The sequence below is a fragment of the Aethalodelphis obliquidens genome, unplaced genomic scaffold, assembly GCF_003676395.1.
Source record: "Aethalodelphis obliquidens isolate GAN/ISIS:26980383/991018 unplaced genomic scaffold, ASM367639v1 scaffold7, whole genome shotgun sequence".
In the NCBI taxonomy this organism is placed as follows: domain Eukaryota; kingdom Metazoa; phylum Chordata; class Mammalia; order Artiodactyla; family Delphinidae; genus Aethalodelphis; species Aethalodelphis obliquidens.
In genome coordinates, this window is record NW_020837951.1 from 1,538,286 (window position 1) to 1,555,036 (window position 16,751).

The 16,751-nt window shown below is 65.6% G+C and overlaps 1 protein-coding gene across 4 annotated transcripts in view; it reads left to right on the forward strand.

Annotated features, from left to right (window-relative positions):
• Positions 1–16,751, forward strand: part of NACC2 (NACC family member 2) — a 70,570-nt gene that overhangs the window by 30,243 nt on the left and 23,576 nt on the right. For 2 of the 4 annotated variants that reach the window (XM_027104304.1, XM_027104305.1), the window contains exon 2: positions 10,318–11,266. In XM_027104304.1, the coding sequence (XP_026960105.1) occupies positions 10,381–11,266 (886 nt within the window). In that variant the 5' untranslated portion in view covers positions 10,318–10,380. Of the gene's footprint in view, positions 1–8,492; positions 8,945–10,317; positions 11,267–16,751 lie in introns of those variants that run through there. The other 2 variants (XM_027104306.1, XM_027104303.1) reach the window with 2 other exon arrangements.

Sequence of the window (16,751 nt, forward strand, 5' to 3'; positions counted from 1 at the left end):
CACACACACACACACACACACACACACACACAGATGCACACACGCACCTCCCCATTGCGGGCTCCCCTTCCACCCGTGCACACCCGCCGACACCCACAGCCTCTCAGGGCGCCCTGTGTGTCTGGGGCTGGTGGGCTTCAAGATGCAGAGGGGGAGGTTCTGGTGAAGGGGTGGCTGGATAGCGGATACCCGGATACCTGGCAGGTGGAACGAGCAGGGGAGGGCTGGGGCGGACATGCCCGGGGCTCCTGAGGGTCTGCAGGGGCTTGGTGCCCACCCAGACGCGCCTTTGATGCTTTTTACCCAGGAGCGATCTGACTGTTTGTCCTCTGTCCTGATCACATCTTTGAGGCCTTGGCGAGCCTGTGAGCCTACAGGACGGCCCTTGACCTTGGAGGCCAGGAGGCCTGGGCCTGACCCTGGGGGACCACGTGTGAGGCCTTTCAACCTCTCACCTCAGCCAACCAGCTTGTCCTGGGGGGCCTGGCCCTTCCCGGGGTGCCCACGGAGCCCTCCCCCACCGTTCCCTGGCAAACCCAGTTGGCTGGTTCCCTCCGTGGGCCTCGGTTTCTGGAGATCTGGGTCTCCGTAGCCCCCACCTCCTGGCTTGTCTTGGGAACCACGTGAAACTCGGTGGGTTGGGGGGGTGGAAGTGACAGAGCTGTGGCCGTGGCCAGGTGCTGGGAGGGAGGCCCCCGGTCCCCTGGTCCCCGCCTGGCGCCCGCCCCAGCCTGCTCCACAGAGGAGCTGCCTCCACGGGAGGGGGAGAGGGGGGTCCTGCCCACAGCTTGGACGCGCCTCTAGGAGAGAACACGCCACCCAACATGCTGTCAGTAGCTGCCGGCGATCGGCATTCCCGCCGTCCAGTCGGGTGTTTGTATTCATGGTCTTTATTTCTCATATCGGTAACTGCCTTTTATGGCCGTGCTGTTGGCCTCAGCCTGCACGCTGGACTTCCCTCCTCGCCCAGGACGTGTCCGTGTCGCAGGGGTGCTTCGGGGAGATCTGGTTTTGTGGTTGAGATTCTCACACTGGAGCACGAGGACAGTTATGTGCAGCTTTTATTTGGCCCCCAGGATTCTTACTGCATTATCTGTATTTCCTTTAATTTGTGGGATTTCTAGTAAATGGGCTTAAAAATAGGTCTGGGCGTGATGCCAGGCAGATGTGGGCAGCAGGCATCTCTGCGTCTCTCTCTAAAGGCAGAGCGGGGTAACCCCCGTGTCACTCGGGCCTGTGTCTCCTGCGGGTCCCTCTGGGGGCCCCGCCTCTGCACCCCAGGACAGGCAGAGGTGCGCCAGCCCAGGGGCCCTGACTCCAGGCTGCATTTGGGGGAGCTGGGGCCAGGGCTGGGCAGGGTATGTGCTGAGCGCTAGTGTTCGGGGCTGCCCGGGAACATGGGGGCCAGGGGTGCTGGGGTCTGTTTGAAGAAATGGAGACAGGCGTGTGCTCTGATGCAGGCCGGGTCACCTGTTGTTGGCTCTGCAGCTCCTGGGCTCCCTGGGCAGCAGCTTTGCCCCCAGGTGCCCCCACTGCCCCAGCTGCGCCTCAGCCCCCAGGGACCCTGAGGTCTGGTGTCAGTGCCGCCCACCAGGGCCCTGGATGCCCCTCTGGTGCCCCCCGTGAGGGTTGGTGCTGTGTTGGGCTCTGAGTTGCCCGGAGCCTTCAGTTCTGTAGCCCCTCCTCTGTGTCTCCCCGCAGACAGGGGGACTGGGCCCCGAGTGCAGAGCGAGGCCCACGCGGGCCTCTCCTGCCCGTGCAGGGCTGGAGCCCCCTCGGGGGTCAGGGGCCCACTGTCACGTCCAGTCCTGTCCCCACGCCCTTCAGGGGCCTGGCGCTCCGGCTGTGCCTCCTGCCTGCCAAATCCCATCCCCAGAGTCGGGCACTGCCTGGGGCTGGGGGCGCATCTGCTCTGATTCTCCTCTGCTGTGGACTCAGATCCCTCTGGAGAGCCGGTTAAATGTGGATACAGGGGAGCCCAGGAACTGGGCCCCTGGGTGGGGTGGGTGGCTGGGTGTCCCCCAGTGCGGAGGGTAAGGAGGCACGGTGGCAGGAGCCCCTCGGGAGAAGGTGGGACAGGCTGGCCGGCCCCAGGGGAGGAGCGGCGGGGTCCCTGAGGTGCCGCGGGCGTATCCCCTGCCCCCACTTGTCTCTTTCCTTAGGGCTGCGGGGGTGAGGCTGGCTAGGGAGTGGCCTGGGACACTGCCGCCCAGCTCCCGGCGGGGGGGACCCTGGGCCGGCGCCCACCGGCAACCACCTTGGCGTGAGCTTGGAGGTGGGAGCTGGTGTGCCGTGACCCGTCTCAGCCTATGTGCCCCCCCCACCCCAGCAGCTGATTTGGTATTTCTGTGTCGTCTGATTTACGTTAGATTTTTAAGCATAATTAGAAATGCAGGGAGCTTTGTGTCTCACCTCGACTATTTATGGCACGATATGCAGATGAGGAGAGCTATGAATATTAAAGACGTGAGTGTGTGCAGAGGCGCCGTCGCTAATGAGCTGGGTGACCGGCCGGGCCTGGCACGCGCGCCCCCTCCACCTGCCGCCCGGGACCTGGCCGCCTCGAGGACCCCCGTCAGCCCTCGGAGGGGACAGCAAGGTGCTGTAGGGCCGAGGGGGGCGAGTCTGGCTCCAGGGGCCCAGCTGCCCGGCGCGGGCAGCCCCTGCTCTCAGTGCCGGCCCCCCAGTGCCCCCAGCCTGGGTGCAGGGCGGGGGAGACCCAGCTTCAGCCTCCGAGGGAGGAGTAGGGTGGCGTCTGCAGGCATGGGTCTGCCTTTTTAAGTTACTAGACGATGCCCGAGGGGCACACTCTTCAAGCCTACGGCATTTGAGTTACAAACACGGGCGAGAGAGATTGTCGGCTCTGTTCAAAACACTGCTTACTTCTTCCCAAGCCTTCTGGAACCGTTTGATGGCTGATCCGTGGACGTGGTGGGTGCAGGGTGGGCGGGTGGGCTCATGGGGGCCGCTGCCCTCCCTCTGGGCCGGCCGCTCCTGTTTCTTTAGGTTCACGCCCAGTTTGTTTAGCTCCTGACCCCCTCTCCGCACGGAATATCTGAGCGGAGGGTCAGAGGCTGGCGTGGCGGTGGCAGGCAGTCATGCCTGGTGGGCGGTGGCATGTTGGAAGGTGCCCCAGCTGCAGTTTCCCCCCTGCCCATGGGATGAGCTGGGCCACCCAGACCCCCAGGCTGGACCCTCTTCAGAGCCCACCGCATGGGCCACGTGCTGTGTGACGCAGGGCCCGCTGTCCCCTCTGGGAGGGCGTCCACCCAGCCCCCGCCCAGCCCCCGCGGTCCTGCGGCCAGTGGGGCTGATGGGGCCAGGCTGTGGGTGCGGCACCCAGGGCCCTGGGCCCTCGGGGGGCTGGAGGTGCTGTGTGGAGGGCCGGCAGGGAACTTAGGTGTGTGCTCTGTCTCTGAGGACCAGCCCTGCATCTGTGGCTCCCTCCAGGGCGGCAGGGGACGGACTGATAAGCACATCTTTGAATTTGCAGATTCTCGCAGGCTGCCCTTCTCTGGTTGGGGAAAAAAAAAAAAAAGCTTCTAGGCAAACATTTGTTAGTACAGTTAAAACCGGCTTTTATGCCTGATGCCGGTCCAGGCTGTGGTCTGGGTGGAGGCTGCCCAGGTGCCTGGCTGAACACCGGAGGCGTCTTGCCTCTGCCTGTCGGGCTGGGGCTCAGTGAGCTGGTGATGGGGGGGGGGGCGGGGGTGTATTGGAGGTGTGGCCACAGCCCGGGACCGAGTGGCCCTGAGGTTTCGAAGGCCTGTGCGCCCCCTGCCCTGGGCACAGGGGACTCCAGGACAGCCAGGCGCAGAGGCTGAGGTGGAATTCTCACCTCTGCAGCAGAGTCCTGGAGGCCCGGGGCAAGTCCAGGCCTCAGCGTCCCTCTGCCCAGCAGGGTCAGTCCCCACCCTCTTGATGACCTCGGTTGCCCGGGATCATGGGTGTTGAAAGCAGGCAGCTGGGGAGGGTGGTGACTGGGTGCAGCCCAGGCCAGAGGCCTGGGCAGGAAGCTCATCCTCTGGGTACCTCAGCCTCCTGTTCTGCACCCACCTGGAGGGGGTGGGGCTGGGAGGCGAGCACACACATCGGGACCGTGGGGAGGGGCTCCGAGCAGCTGAGACCCCACCCTGGAGCCCTGGTTCCCTGCCCGGGGCCTTCCATTAGCAGCCCAGCCCCCTGACAGCCCAGCCCTGCTTTGTGGTGTATTAAAAGTTTAATGCAAACCTGAGGCTCCAGCAGGCCGGTGCCTCGCCCAGCTTTCAGGGGGCCTGGCACGCCCGAGCCGAGCAGCCTTGCTTCAAACAGCCACCCGGACCTCCGAAGGGTCAACCCCCAGACGCTTCCCCCTTGCCCTTCGGAGGAGCAGAGCTCACGGCAGAGCCAGAGCATGAACGGGGGACTGCAGATGGGGGTGCCAGAGAGCCTGGTAACTGGAGCCTGCGCCGTAATCGTAATCGGAAAGCAAGGCCGTCGCTCTGATGGCTGCTGTCCAGAGTGACACCCCGTCCCGCCCACGCTCTCCTGACAGCCTCCGCGGGGCAGCCTGGGCGGTATTCCTGATGCCCCGACGCGCCCACGTGTGTTCACGCTGACTCAGTAACCTGCCCACCTCCCCGCAGGACACGGCCCTGCCTAAAAGGCAGCTCCGGAGCGCCCTGCCTTTTAGGAGGTGGCCTTGCTGCCGGGCCGGCTTCTCCCGAGGTCCCGAGATGGCAGGGCTTGGCGGCCGGGCAGCGGGGCTGCCACGGGGATGGGCCCCCGGCTGGGGGCTAGGTGCTGGGGGTGAGAGGGGCTCCTTTCTCTGCTGCCGGAATGTTCCCTGGCGCACCTGCCCCCTTCTTCCCCTGCGGTGTGTGTTTAATGGCTGTGCGTTTGCCAAGGTCCAGTCCGCTTATTAGGTTGGTGAAATTAAATCCTGCAAAATAATTTAATTTAATTTAATTTAGTTTAATTTGTCTCGCCTCCTCTTCCCCCGCTGGTGGTGCTTCTGCAGAAATTAAACGCGGCGCCGTACCCCTGCCGTAGCAGGCCCCTGAGGATCTGGGGTGCGTGGGGAGGCTGGACTCTGACGCCCCCTGGCCCCTGTGTGCATGCGTGTCTGCAGCTCTGGGGGCTCATAGCCCCACATCCTTCTCTCGGCCACCTGCGGGTGCGTGGCCCGCCGGGGGCTGGGAGGCATCCTGGTGGACAGCCCATAATCCCAGCCGTTCCCAAGGGAGGGTCCACAGAGAAGAGACCCCCCCATCCCCTTCTTCCTGGGGAGGTCTAGAGTCTGTGTGGAACGGGCCTCTCCCCTGAGGCTAGCACAGCTGCAGGGGCTGGACTCTGGCTTTGTTATGTCCCAAAGTGGGTTCCATTCTGAAGGGCATTATGAGGGGGGTGGTTCCGTGGTGCAGTGGCTTTGAGGACGGCCGGGACGAACAAAGATGGGATCTCGGACGTTCCTCCCGGCTCTTCAGGACCTTCCGTGAGTGGACGGCACAGGGGTCTTGCTGTGGAGGGAAACAGAAGAGGTGGTGCTGCTTGGGTAGCAGGGGTGGGGAAACAGAGGCACAGAGGGGGAAGGAGGTCGCGTGGGGCTGGGCAGGGAGGCCAGCTCAGGCCCCGGCCCCTCTCCTCTCCGGCCACCGCGCACGGATCGGCCCTCGGCACGTCCTGGGCGTGTAAGTCAAGCCTTTATTTTATTCTTTTCTCCTGAAGTTCAGCTTTGTTCTCGCTCCGGCCGAGGCTTCTAAGAAAGCAACCTGAAACCAGCTCGTGCTGGGCTGTCCTGGGCTGGGCCGTGGGGCGGCGGCCTCACCCGCACAGGTGGCTTGAGGACACGGCAACAACAGGGCTGGTTGTCCCCATCCCCGGGGCCAGACGGCTCCGTCACCTTCCAGGGGGGGATGGTCCCCTCTCCGGGTGAACGGTCTGGCCGCAGCCCCGGGGGGCAGGCCCACGAAGCACGGACGGGGCCTAGGCGGGCGCCGGTCTCTAGCCGTGTGCGTCTCTAGCCGAGCGCTTTCCTAATAACACCGTCTGCCTCGACCCCGTGGTCACCATCGGAGGGCGAATGTGACCCCCCTCCCAGGCGGGCATCCCAGACGTGGAGTCCTCTGCTGGAGGCCATAGGACCTGCACTTGAGGTGGCTGACGCCGGGCCCGGCATGTGGGGTGGTACCCAGCGGAACCCAGGAGCCGCTCTTGGAAGGGTCGGCTCTGCAGACCTCGCTGGCCCCCGCTCTCAGTTCAGAACCTGGCTGCTCCCTGCCCAGCCCTGGGCAGTTGGGACCCTCTGGGGGCCGGTGCGCACTGCACCTTTGCAGCTTCCGCCCACCCCAGCCAGGCTTGCTCACCCCCTCCCCTCTCACGGCACGAGAGCCCCCAGCTGGCTCAGGAGGCCCCACCTCACTCTCTGGGAGGCTCCCGGTGGTGGGTGCGGGGGCCCCGTGGCGGCCCTCCCCACTGTGCTGTGTGTCCCTGGGCCGCACAGCCCCTCTCTTGCGGCCCTCCCTGGCCGTGCCCAGCATTGGGTGAAACGCCCGTCAGGCATCGGACAGACTCTCCCAGCCTCAGCAAGCTCCCGCGTGGCACCTGGGGGACTTCCCTGCGGAGCTGGCAATGAAACAGGGGCCTGAAGGTGGTCGCTCTCCTCCACCCAGGGAGGGCCTGGGTGCAGCACAGCGGAGGGGAGAGCGCGTGGAGGGCGGCGGAAGGCTGGGTGTCCTGCACCCAGGCCAGGGTTGGCCCCTGCCCTTCCCTACCCATCACGGGCCCCACTGTCCTTGGGCCTCTGAGTGTCCCTCTGTTTCTCCACACTGGCTCCATGTGTGCCCAGTCTGCCCCCCTTTGTGGCTGGGCAGGCACATGGGGCTGTGCCCGCACACGCACACCCCACCCCCCGAGGCCCCAGTCCCTCATCTTGGAGCTAGTGGGCTTCTCCTGGGCCCCAGGAAAGGGGGACCACCAGGATGACACAGCCCAGTCTGGGGGGCCTGGCAAGGCTACCCAGTGGGGGTGAGGGGAGGTGTGCAGACCCGGGCGTCCACGTGGACCCAAGAGTGCGGTGCGTAAGGGCCCTCGGTCCGTCACCTGGTGGCCGAGGCCAAGCCAGGATGTGAAACCTGGTGGTGCTGAGATGATGGCCGCCCCACCTGGGCCTCGAGCCGGAGGAAGGCCGGCCAAGCCCCGCTCTCTCTCCCCACACAGCCCCCGGGTCCCCAGAGCGCCGAGCGGGGACCATTTCTGTTAGCGCTCCGCGTGCGGGCCTGTGTTGCCGTCACCCACCCCTCCAGTTGTCAGCAGCCCTGTGCAGGAGGCACCAAGCCGCCTCTGCTGGCCGCTGCTCGCTGGGCGGCTTCCCTACACCTGGCCTTCTTCCGTCTCTCCATTCGCAGCATTTTATCTGGTCTCGGAAGCTGAGCCCACGGTGTGTGAATGGGGAGGCGCCAGATGGCTCTTTCTCTCCGGATGCCTCGGAAGGGACGGTGGGAGGGGTGCTGCCTGTAGCCCCCCCCCCCCCCCCCGCCTTGCCCTGATGGTGACGACGCTGGGCGCTGCAGGAGACAGACCTTCCTTGGCCATCTCCACTCTCAACCCTGCCCCTTCTTGCAGGCTGCCACAGTTGGTGGCAAGCAGGGAAACTGAGGCTGGGCAGGCCAGTGGTTTGCCCCAGGGCCCACGCTGTCCAGCAGGTGGGGGCTTGAGCCTAGAACGAGGTCCCACATCCTCTGCAGCCAAACAGGCAGTGTGCACAGCACGGCCGCCCCTGCCCAGGAGAGGTTCAGTAGACGGCAGACACTGTGGACCCCGCACCAACGGCCCGGCCACACTGGTAACCTGGGGGCGGTGCCTTGGCTGCCCCCTCCCCGGGGCAGGTCCATCAGGGACCAGGGCGGGTCCTTCGGGGGCTCCTGGTCGCTGGCCACCACGGGCCTGGCCCCCGGTTGTAATCACAGAGTTGTACTTCTTTAAGAGAGCTGCCCCGGCTGGGGAGTGGGGGTACAGGGTGATTACCTGGGGTTTTGGGGCCGGACTAGCTGGGCCTGCCGCTCTGGGACCCCAAGAAGGGGGGAAGGCGGGCACTGGGGCCTGCAGGGCGCCGGGGGAAGGGGGGCTGGGTCTCTTCCTCCCTGGCCCCTTGCTCTCACCTCTCTCTGCCTCATTTTCTCATCTCCCTTCTTTTCCTCCCCTGCTCACCCAGCTCCTGGCCTGTCTGCCCCGACCCCCTGGCCTCCCTGCCCCCCTCGCCGGCCCCCGCCCGGCACCCCCCTGCCTGCACTGCAGGAGTTAGGCCGCTCTGCCAGCCCTGCAGACTGTTTGGCATAGTTTAAATGCTTTGACACTCGGGCCGTACTGGATGGCAGGGTGGTAGTTTACTGGGTAATTCATATGCAGAACCGCACTATACGTTTCCAGGCCGTCTCGGTTGCCGCGGCACCACGAGCGTCTCTCCGCGCACAGTACAGTATTGCTGCCATCTTTGTTTGCATTTGCAGTGAGTCATCAAAAGTCTGTCTTGTACCAACACCCGGAGCCGTGCATTCCTCTGGCACCAACACTCCACTGTTTTTAAAGCCGGGGCTGGGAGCTGGCATTACTTCGGCTCCCAAATCAAAGGCGGCTATTCATTCCCGAGAGCTGCCTGAATGTCCGTCTGCATCCGGCCTCTTCATTTAGATGCTGTGCGCTGCCCCGGAGAGCCGGGCTGGGTGCAGCTGAGCTGCGGCCCGGCCCAGCCGAGACTCTCTGTCCCCCTCCTCCCCCCACCCTCCTCCTCTTCCCCCCTCCCCCCTCCTCCCCCCGCAGCTCCTCTCGCCCTCCCCACCCCAAGGGCTCCCGCTCCGTTTGCTGCATTCCCGGAGCAGCTGGCGGCTGCGGGCGGCCGGTGTGCGGGCGAGCCTGCCCCTGCCAGGCTGAGCGGGCAGTGCCGGGGCCACGGCGGCAGCGGCCAGAGGTAGGTCTCCCCTGCCGCCGGTGCCACCGGCCAGGCCGGCAACTTCTCCGCAGCGGGGGCGCTGCGGGCCCTCCCCCCACCCCGAGCGGCCGCCCACCTGCTCAACTCCTGTCGGCGGCCGGGCCGGCGCTCCGCCCTCCTCTCGCCGGCCGCCCGGCGCCTCTGCGGCCGCCCGCACTTTCCTCCCGCGGGACCGAGCGGCCCTTTGTACGGGCGCCGGCTGCGCGGAGTTGGGCCGGCGCCTTCTCCGGCCCGTCCGTCCCGGCCCCGCTTCTCTGAGTCGGACACCAGCTCCACAGCGCGGGAGCCCCATCCCCAGACCCTGCGGGCCGGCAGCATCCCGACCACGGCCAATCCCTTGCTCGGCCCTCCCCTGTCTCCCCACGACCCCTTTAGTCACCTGGGCTGGGAGCGAGCCAGCAGGGATCGGCCGGCATCGGGAGCTGGGGGGCCGGGAGGGCGCGCAGGTGGGGCTGCGACAGGGTCCCAACTCCTGGGCTGGCAGCCGGGTCCCCGAGGCAGCTCGGGCTGGGGGAGCCGGGCGCGGCTCGGAGCACCTCTGGCCCGAGGTCTCCTTTGCCTGGAGGGCGAGCAGAGGCGGCGGAGAGGCTGAGTTCTCCCAGCTTCAGCTCACTTCCCTGGGCAACCACTCCTGCCCGCCTCTCCCGAGGGCCGAAGGGGCGGCTTCTCAGCCGGCGGGGCAGAATGCCCCCCCTGGCGGGCCCTCTGCACGGCTGCTCTAGGGAAAACGGGAAAAGCAAACCGAAAGCAAAGCCTCCGAGAAACCGCCCGCCACGAGACCCCCGCCACACACCGCGGTGCCCTGCCTCTTGCTCCGGGTTCGGGTCCCTCCCAGGGGACAGGCGGCAAGGGGCTCCTTTGCTGCTAACTTTTTCCTGGGAGAAGAGTTATGCAGACGCGGGCCTGCCGCCCTCGCCCCTTCAGTGCTGTGGGTGGACCGCCCCGTCCCGTCCTCCCGTCCTCCCGTCTGTCCGCCGCCTGCAGGCCTGTTCTCGTCTTCTGCCAGGACAGGGTGTCTCTCGGCCCCGAGGGCTTACACGCTCTGCTGGGTGGACTCTGGGAGCGTCCCGGGGTGGTGTGGGGGGCCCCTACACCCCCACCCCAGCTGGAAACCCAGCTGGGGCTTCTAGTATCCTGGGCGGCACTGACGGCCCTGCCAGGGTCCCACCATCGGCCGGGTCTGCGGCGAGACCTGGTCTGGCTCGTGGCGGCTGGAGGGTCTGGGGGTGCCCCGCAGGGGGGCCTGGGCACTGTGGCAGAGCAGGGTGGTGCGGGGCCCGGCCCTGCCAGTGGGCCGCTGGATGTCCGGAGCCCGACCCTGACCGCGGCGCCCCGCGCCCTCTCTCCCGCAGATGCGCCCCGCTCGGCCGCTCCCGCACTGAGAGTCTGAGGCCCGCCCGCCACCCCCGCCCGCCATGTCGCAGATGCTGCACATCGAGATCCCCAACTTCGGGAACACCGTGCTCGGCTGCCTCAACGAGCAGCGTCTGCTGGGCCTCTACTGCGATGTGTCCATTGTGGTCAAGGGCCAGGCCTTCAAGGCCCATCGGGCCGTCCTGGCCGCCAGCAGCCTCTACTTCCGCGACCTGTTCAGCGGCAACAGCAAGAGCGCCTTCGAGCTGCCGGGCACCGTGCCGCCCGCCTGTTTCCAGCAGATCCTGTCCTTCTGCTACACGGGCAGGCTGACCATGGCGGCCAGCGAGCAGCTCGTGGTCATGTACACGGCCGGCTTCCTGCAGATCCAGCACATCGTGGAGCGCGGCACGGACCTCATGTTCAAGGTGAGCTCGCCCCACTGCGACTCGCAGACCGCTATGATCGAGGACGCCAGCTCCGAGCCCCAGAGCCCCTGCAACCAGCTGCAGCCGGTCACCGCCGCGCCCCCCTACGTCGTGTCCCCCTCCGTGCCCATCCCGCTGCTGACCCGCGTCAAGCACGAAGCCGTGGAGCTGCCGCTGGCCGCGGGCCCAGGCCTGGCCCCCAAGCGCCCGCTGGAGACGGGGGCCCGGGACGGCGCGGCAGCGGCGACGGGCCCCGCGGTGGCGGCAGGCACGGCCCCCCTCAAGCTGCCCCGGGTCTCCTACTACGGGGTGCCCAGCCTGGCCACCCTCATCCCCAGCATCCAGCAGGCGCAGTACTCCCAGGGGGAGCGGACCAGCCCGGGGGCCAGCAGCCTGCCCACCACCGACAGCCCCACCTCCTACCACAACGAAGAGGATGACGAGGATGACGAGGCCTATGACACCATGGTGGAGGAGCAGTACGGCCACATGTACGTCAAGGCCGCGGGCAGCTACGCAGGTAATCCCCACCCGCCACCTCGGCCGCCTGCCTGCCGGCACGGTGGACCTCCCAGCACCTCCTGTGTGGGCACCGAGGCCAACCTGGCCTTACCCTGGGCCCCTCACAGCCTGGCAGGGAGACGGACACGTCCGGGGGCACTGTGCTGCAGGTGTACAGGGACAGTCCCCAGCCCAGACTGGACGAGCTGGCAGGAGCTGACACCCGAGGCAGGAGCAGGACCCAGGTCCGTCTTGCAGGGCCTTAGCTAGGGACTCTAAACTCATCCTGGGTGAGATGAGAGGCCACGGGAAAGTTCAGCCGCAGCGTAGCGTGTGGGACAGAGCCCCGGCTTTCACCGGACTGATGAAGAGACTGAGGGCCTCAGTGGACCAGGGACCTGCCTGAGGGCTCACAGGGCAGTGTGTGACCCAGACTCGTCACTCACCTGCTTGAGACCTCAGCGTCCCTGTGGCTGAGGTGCCTGCCCCAGCAGGCCCATCTTCGCTGCCTTTGACCTCAGCCCTTTCCCCACCCATGTGCTCTTGCCTTCCCTCTGACTCAGGGAGGCCAGAGAGTCCCTTGGGCCCCTCCCAGTCGCGGCCGTCTCCCTGGGGCTAGCACCAAGTGGCCGGCCAGAGAGTGCCTCTTGAACTGAACGTGCTGCCCCCCAACTTATTCTGGGGAGAACTCCCGCATTTGGGATCTATAAGCCCAACACGCACTGATTTGCGATGCCTGGTGTTGCCTGTAACCTGCATCACAGTCGCCAGAGATGGTTCAGGATTTGCTGCGTGAAGGGTCCCGTAGTTGAGGCCCCAGGTCAGGTGTCCTCTTGCCTTCTGTGTTCCCCGAAAACTGGCTGTGTGCCTGGGCCGGCTGCCTGTCCTGATTTGCATGCGGGGCCCGTGTCCGGTGACTGGCCCGGATGCACGCTGCCAGTGGGAAGTGGCATCCCAGAGCTGGGGCCCCAAAGTGCAGTCTGGGGACTCTTTCCGCCCCTGAGACCCACCACGTCCTTGCGCCCCGATGGGGCCGACGCTGCCCCTCCTCTCCCTCCCCCTTCCACTCCTCCGCCTCCAGGCGGGCACTGGTCTGTCAGTTCTGGGGGGCAGGAGCGGAGGGAGCCTGGTGCACTGGCCAGCTCGGGCCATTGGGACAGCCGATCCCCATGTGGCACTGGCGGCTGGGTTTCGGTCTCTGGTCTGGCCAACGTGGGCCCTTCTCAGGGTCCCTCTCAGAGCTGCGGGGGAGGCACTGCCCTGGGCAGCTCCCCCCAGGGGCCCTGGGCCTTGGTTTTCCCAGGGCTCATGACTATCTGAATGTGTTTTGTCATATTTGTATGGATTGCGCAGGGTACTAGCACACAGACCACCTCCGTCTGGACCGGGTTTTTTCCTCTTAGTGGTAGCGGGGAGGGCTTGGTGTTCCTGACACCAAGAAACCCGCAAGCTCTGGTGTGGGTTAGGCCGGGCCGGGACCCCGGGAACCACCCGTGTGCAGTTTCCTCTGCCTGACCCCGCCATCTCCCTGACAGCCCCCAGGGGGTAGAAAGATCCGTTGGCACCCAGACTGGGCCAGAGGGAGCTGGGGTGGCTCCCAAGCCCCTCCCCCAGGAAAACAGGCTACACGGGCTCAGGGCAAACCCTGCAGGACCGCCCCCCCCCCCCAATGCCAGCAGCTGGGCAGGGCTCAATGGAGGGGTCAGGACAGAATCGGCTGAGGGCCCAGGGGCGGGGCTGCCCAACGGTGGTCACTGGTGGTGCAGTGCCGAACCAGCAGAGGACCCTAGTTCACGTGTCACCCCAGGGTCCTCCCTGTACGGCCCCCTTCCCGCCAGTGTGGCCTCGGGCCTTGGTGTGTACGAGACGGTGAGAGCCACCACAGGTGTTGGAATTGCTAGGTGTGGGTGCAGGGCGGTAGCCCGTCTGAGGGCACCTGCCCCTCTGGCTGCATGAGCCTGGACCCCCTCCTCACCTGCACCCTTGGATTTTCCAAGGAGCCGAGGGAGGTGGCCGTGGACAGCTGGGGGTGCGGCTTGGGAGACCGAGCTGCCCCGCTGCCTTGTCTGGGCTTCCTCACCAGCCCCTCCCGCACTGAGACCAGCTGCTGGGTCCTACTGGGGCCGGGCACGGGTCAGCTAAGGCCTGTGAGCCCCTCATCCCACATCCCTGGGAGCGTCGGAGGTGGGACGGGGTGGAGGAAAGCTGCGAGACTGGGGGCGGTGGCCTGGGAGCCTGTCTCCAACAGGACTTGGGAGGCTCCGGTCTGGGTTTTCTCCTCCCTGAGCCCGTAAGTGGGGCAGGGAGGGGGTGTGTGATTTCTTGGTTAAAATCTAGGTTATCGGCAGTGACGTCGCTGGCATCACTGGGCACCTGGCACGCTGGGAAGAGGGTTGGGGGGAGGGTCCGTGGGGGCCGGGCAGGCAGAGAGGGGCCCGTCCCCAAAGGCTGGCTGCCCCTTGGGCGCTGGCTTCCCGTAACCCGGGCTCCCTCTGTGCTGGCCTGGCCTGGCCAGGGGGCATCCTCACACCCCACGTGGGCAGCCGAATAGCCAGGTGCCCCGTGCCGGGGCCTGGACAGGGGTTGGGCAGGGCTCTCGAGCTGGTGGAATCCGGAAGGTTCTAAGGTGAACTGGCGCATAAGGGTTCTCAGGAGTCCCTTCTCCTTTCGGTTTCCCCACCTGCCAAGGGAGGGGGTGGCCTGAGTGACCCTCAGGGGTCTTCTCTCCAGCACGCCGTGTGCAGGAAAGCGAAGGGCGCAGAGCCCTGCACTGGAGACCCCGTCCCCACCCTCATCCCCGTGAAGGGCTGTTAGCAGCTCCCACGTGATGGGCTTCTTGTTGGAAATCGAGGAATTGAATGTTACAGATGAGTGGATGGGCTCTGGATCCCTCCCCCCAGCAGCCCCCGCGTGGTCCCCCGTGTCCGTGCTGCGTGTTCCTCCGTTCTGTCCAAGTCCTGTGTCATCGTCCGTTCGTGGAGACGCCGTGGTTGATTTACCCGCTTCCCTGTTGGAGGATATTGGGTGGTTCCTAATTGGTTAGGTTAGGAGAGGTGCCACTGGGAAGGCCCTAACCATGATGGGGCCGATCAGACCCACCCCACATCGCAGTGGGCTCAGCCCCCCACCCGGGGGCTCAGGGCAGCTCGCGCTTCAGCTCCGCAGGGCCCAGAGCCGGCGGGCATCTCTCTGCACATCAGCCTCTAGCCGAGAGTGGGGCAGGAGCCAGGGGCGGCCCCGTCGAGGCAGCGCAGGTCTGGGGGGCTTGGTTTTGGTTCCGGGGGTGGGCAGGGCACAGAGGGCACCCCCCGCCGTGAGGGGTCCGCTCCCATGGTCTCTACTTGTTCACTCTCTGTGGGCACACCTGTGCCCACAGGCTGTGAGCAGTGGTGGCCAGGATGGGCGTAGTCCCTGCCCTTGCCTGCTGTGGACACAGAGAGACACCAGACTGGACCCTGACGTGGTGTTTCATCGTGGCGGGGGGCCACTGTCAGGGCAGGCTGCCCCGGGAGTGAGGCTGAGGGGTGCGGGGATGAGACGACAGAGGGCATGGAGGGGAGGTTCCCACGCCAACCCGGGCCCCCTCCCCTGGTCTCTGCGGTTCCGACCCCCTTCTGGCCTCCAGGCCCACCCCCCTCACTGGGCAGATGTTGAATCCCGCAGGCGGATGTGCTCCCTATGGGCTTCTGAGCCACAGGCCCGCCTAGGTGTTTACGCACCAGCCCCGAGCCTCCACCTTCACCCTTTCCCAGGAGGGGACCGCCGCGGGGTGCCCTGCTGGTGGGCAGTGAGCTGGTGGCCCTGTGTGGCCCTGCTTTCCCTTCCCCTCCGGGTCTGCCCGCTGCCCCACGCCTGGACGTGGGACGGACCCTGGTGGTGCGCGGGACGGGGTCCTGGCAAGCGGCAGCACGTCTGTTCCCGGGTTCCGCCGCTCTGAGCAGAGGCCGCAGGTGGCCGCTGCACGCCGGAGGATAGAGCCCCGCCCCGGGCCAGGCCTTCCCAGCACGGCCTGTGAGGTCAGCGCGGCTGCTGTCCCATCTTACGGGGGGCGGGCCCAGCCTGCAGCGTCCCCCCTCCGCACGGCAGGGCGTCCCTCCAGCAGAGCCTCTGGGCAGCCGGGTTGGCAGCTGCTCCCACCCACAGCTCAGAGCTCACGAGCTGTCGCTTGGGGGTCCCACAGAGAGGGAGCAGTCAGGATGGGTTCTGCAAGCCCCACTCCCCGCCACCCACACTGCCTCCTGCCCTGGGCCAGGAGCGTCCGCACCGTTAGAGCCCAGCACAACCCCTGGCCTGCCTACAGTGGTGCCCAGGTGGGGGCGGCCTGCCCAGGCTCGGGGGGTTCCCGCTCTTTTAAGGCAGCATCCTGGCAGCTCAGGCCAGGCGAAGGAGGTGCCAACGCCAACGTGTCTGTCCCACTGTATACCCCGGAGGCTGCCCTGAGGGCTGGCCGGGCACCCCAGGCACCATCCGGGGCTCATCCCTGAGGGCCTCCAGGCGCAGCCCCCGGCTCCCTGGCCTCAGCTTCCATGCAGTGTCACACGTTTAACCCTCACACCCCCAAACACCCTAAGAGTTCTTCTTAAACCAGTTTTATTGAGGTGTAACTTACATACCTCGGTGACACGGGTATGAAGTTACCCATTTGAGATGTGGGCGAGGCGCCACTAGCACAGTCAGATGGAGGACGTGTCCGTCACCCTGGAGGCCCTTGCGCCCCTTTGCTGGCATCCCCTCCCCCACCCCCAGCCGCGGGCAGCCTCGGATCCGCTTTCTGTCCTCTGGGTACTTTTGTCCGTCACGTAAACAGAGTCAGGCTGTCTGCACTCTGGTCCGGCTGTCTCGTCAGCAGAATGAGTTTGAGACTTGCCTGTGCTGGGTGGGCAGTCCCACCTTTTTCTCCCCGTCTTTTTTATTTATTAAAGTGTTTACACACAATAAAATGTGCCAGTTTCAAGTGTACAGGTGATGAGTTTGGCCATTGTAATCAGTCAAGTACCACGGTCAAGATACACAACAATTTACTTCCCTCAGATGTTTCCCCGCGTCCTCCCCACCCCATCCCACCACCGCAGCCCCCGTTGGTCTCCATCACTATCATTTTTCCTTAAGTGGGATCACACAGAACGGAGTCTTCTATTTTTGACGTTTTTCATTTACTGTATCTTGAGATCGATTCATCCGTGTGGTCTGAGTGTGGGTCCTTGGTCCTTGTGGTGGATGGTGTTCTCCCATGCCGTGGGCATGCCACCAGTGGCAGTCGTGTGTGGCCGCTATCATCGGGCTGCTGTGAACATCCACGTACACGTGGGACTGCTTTTTTGTTCATCTACTGAAATTATGATGTGGGTTTTCTCCTTAATTTTACTGATGTGGTGTATTGCATCAGTTAATTTTTTTTTTTTTTTTTTTTTTTTTTTTGCGGTACGCGGGCCTCTCACTGTCGTGGCCTCTCCCGTTGCGGAGCACAGGCTCTGGACGCGCAGGCTCAGCGGCCATGGCTCACG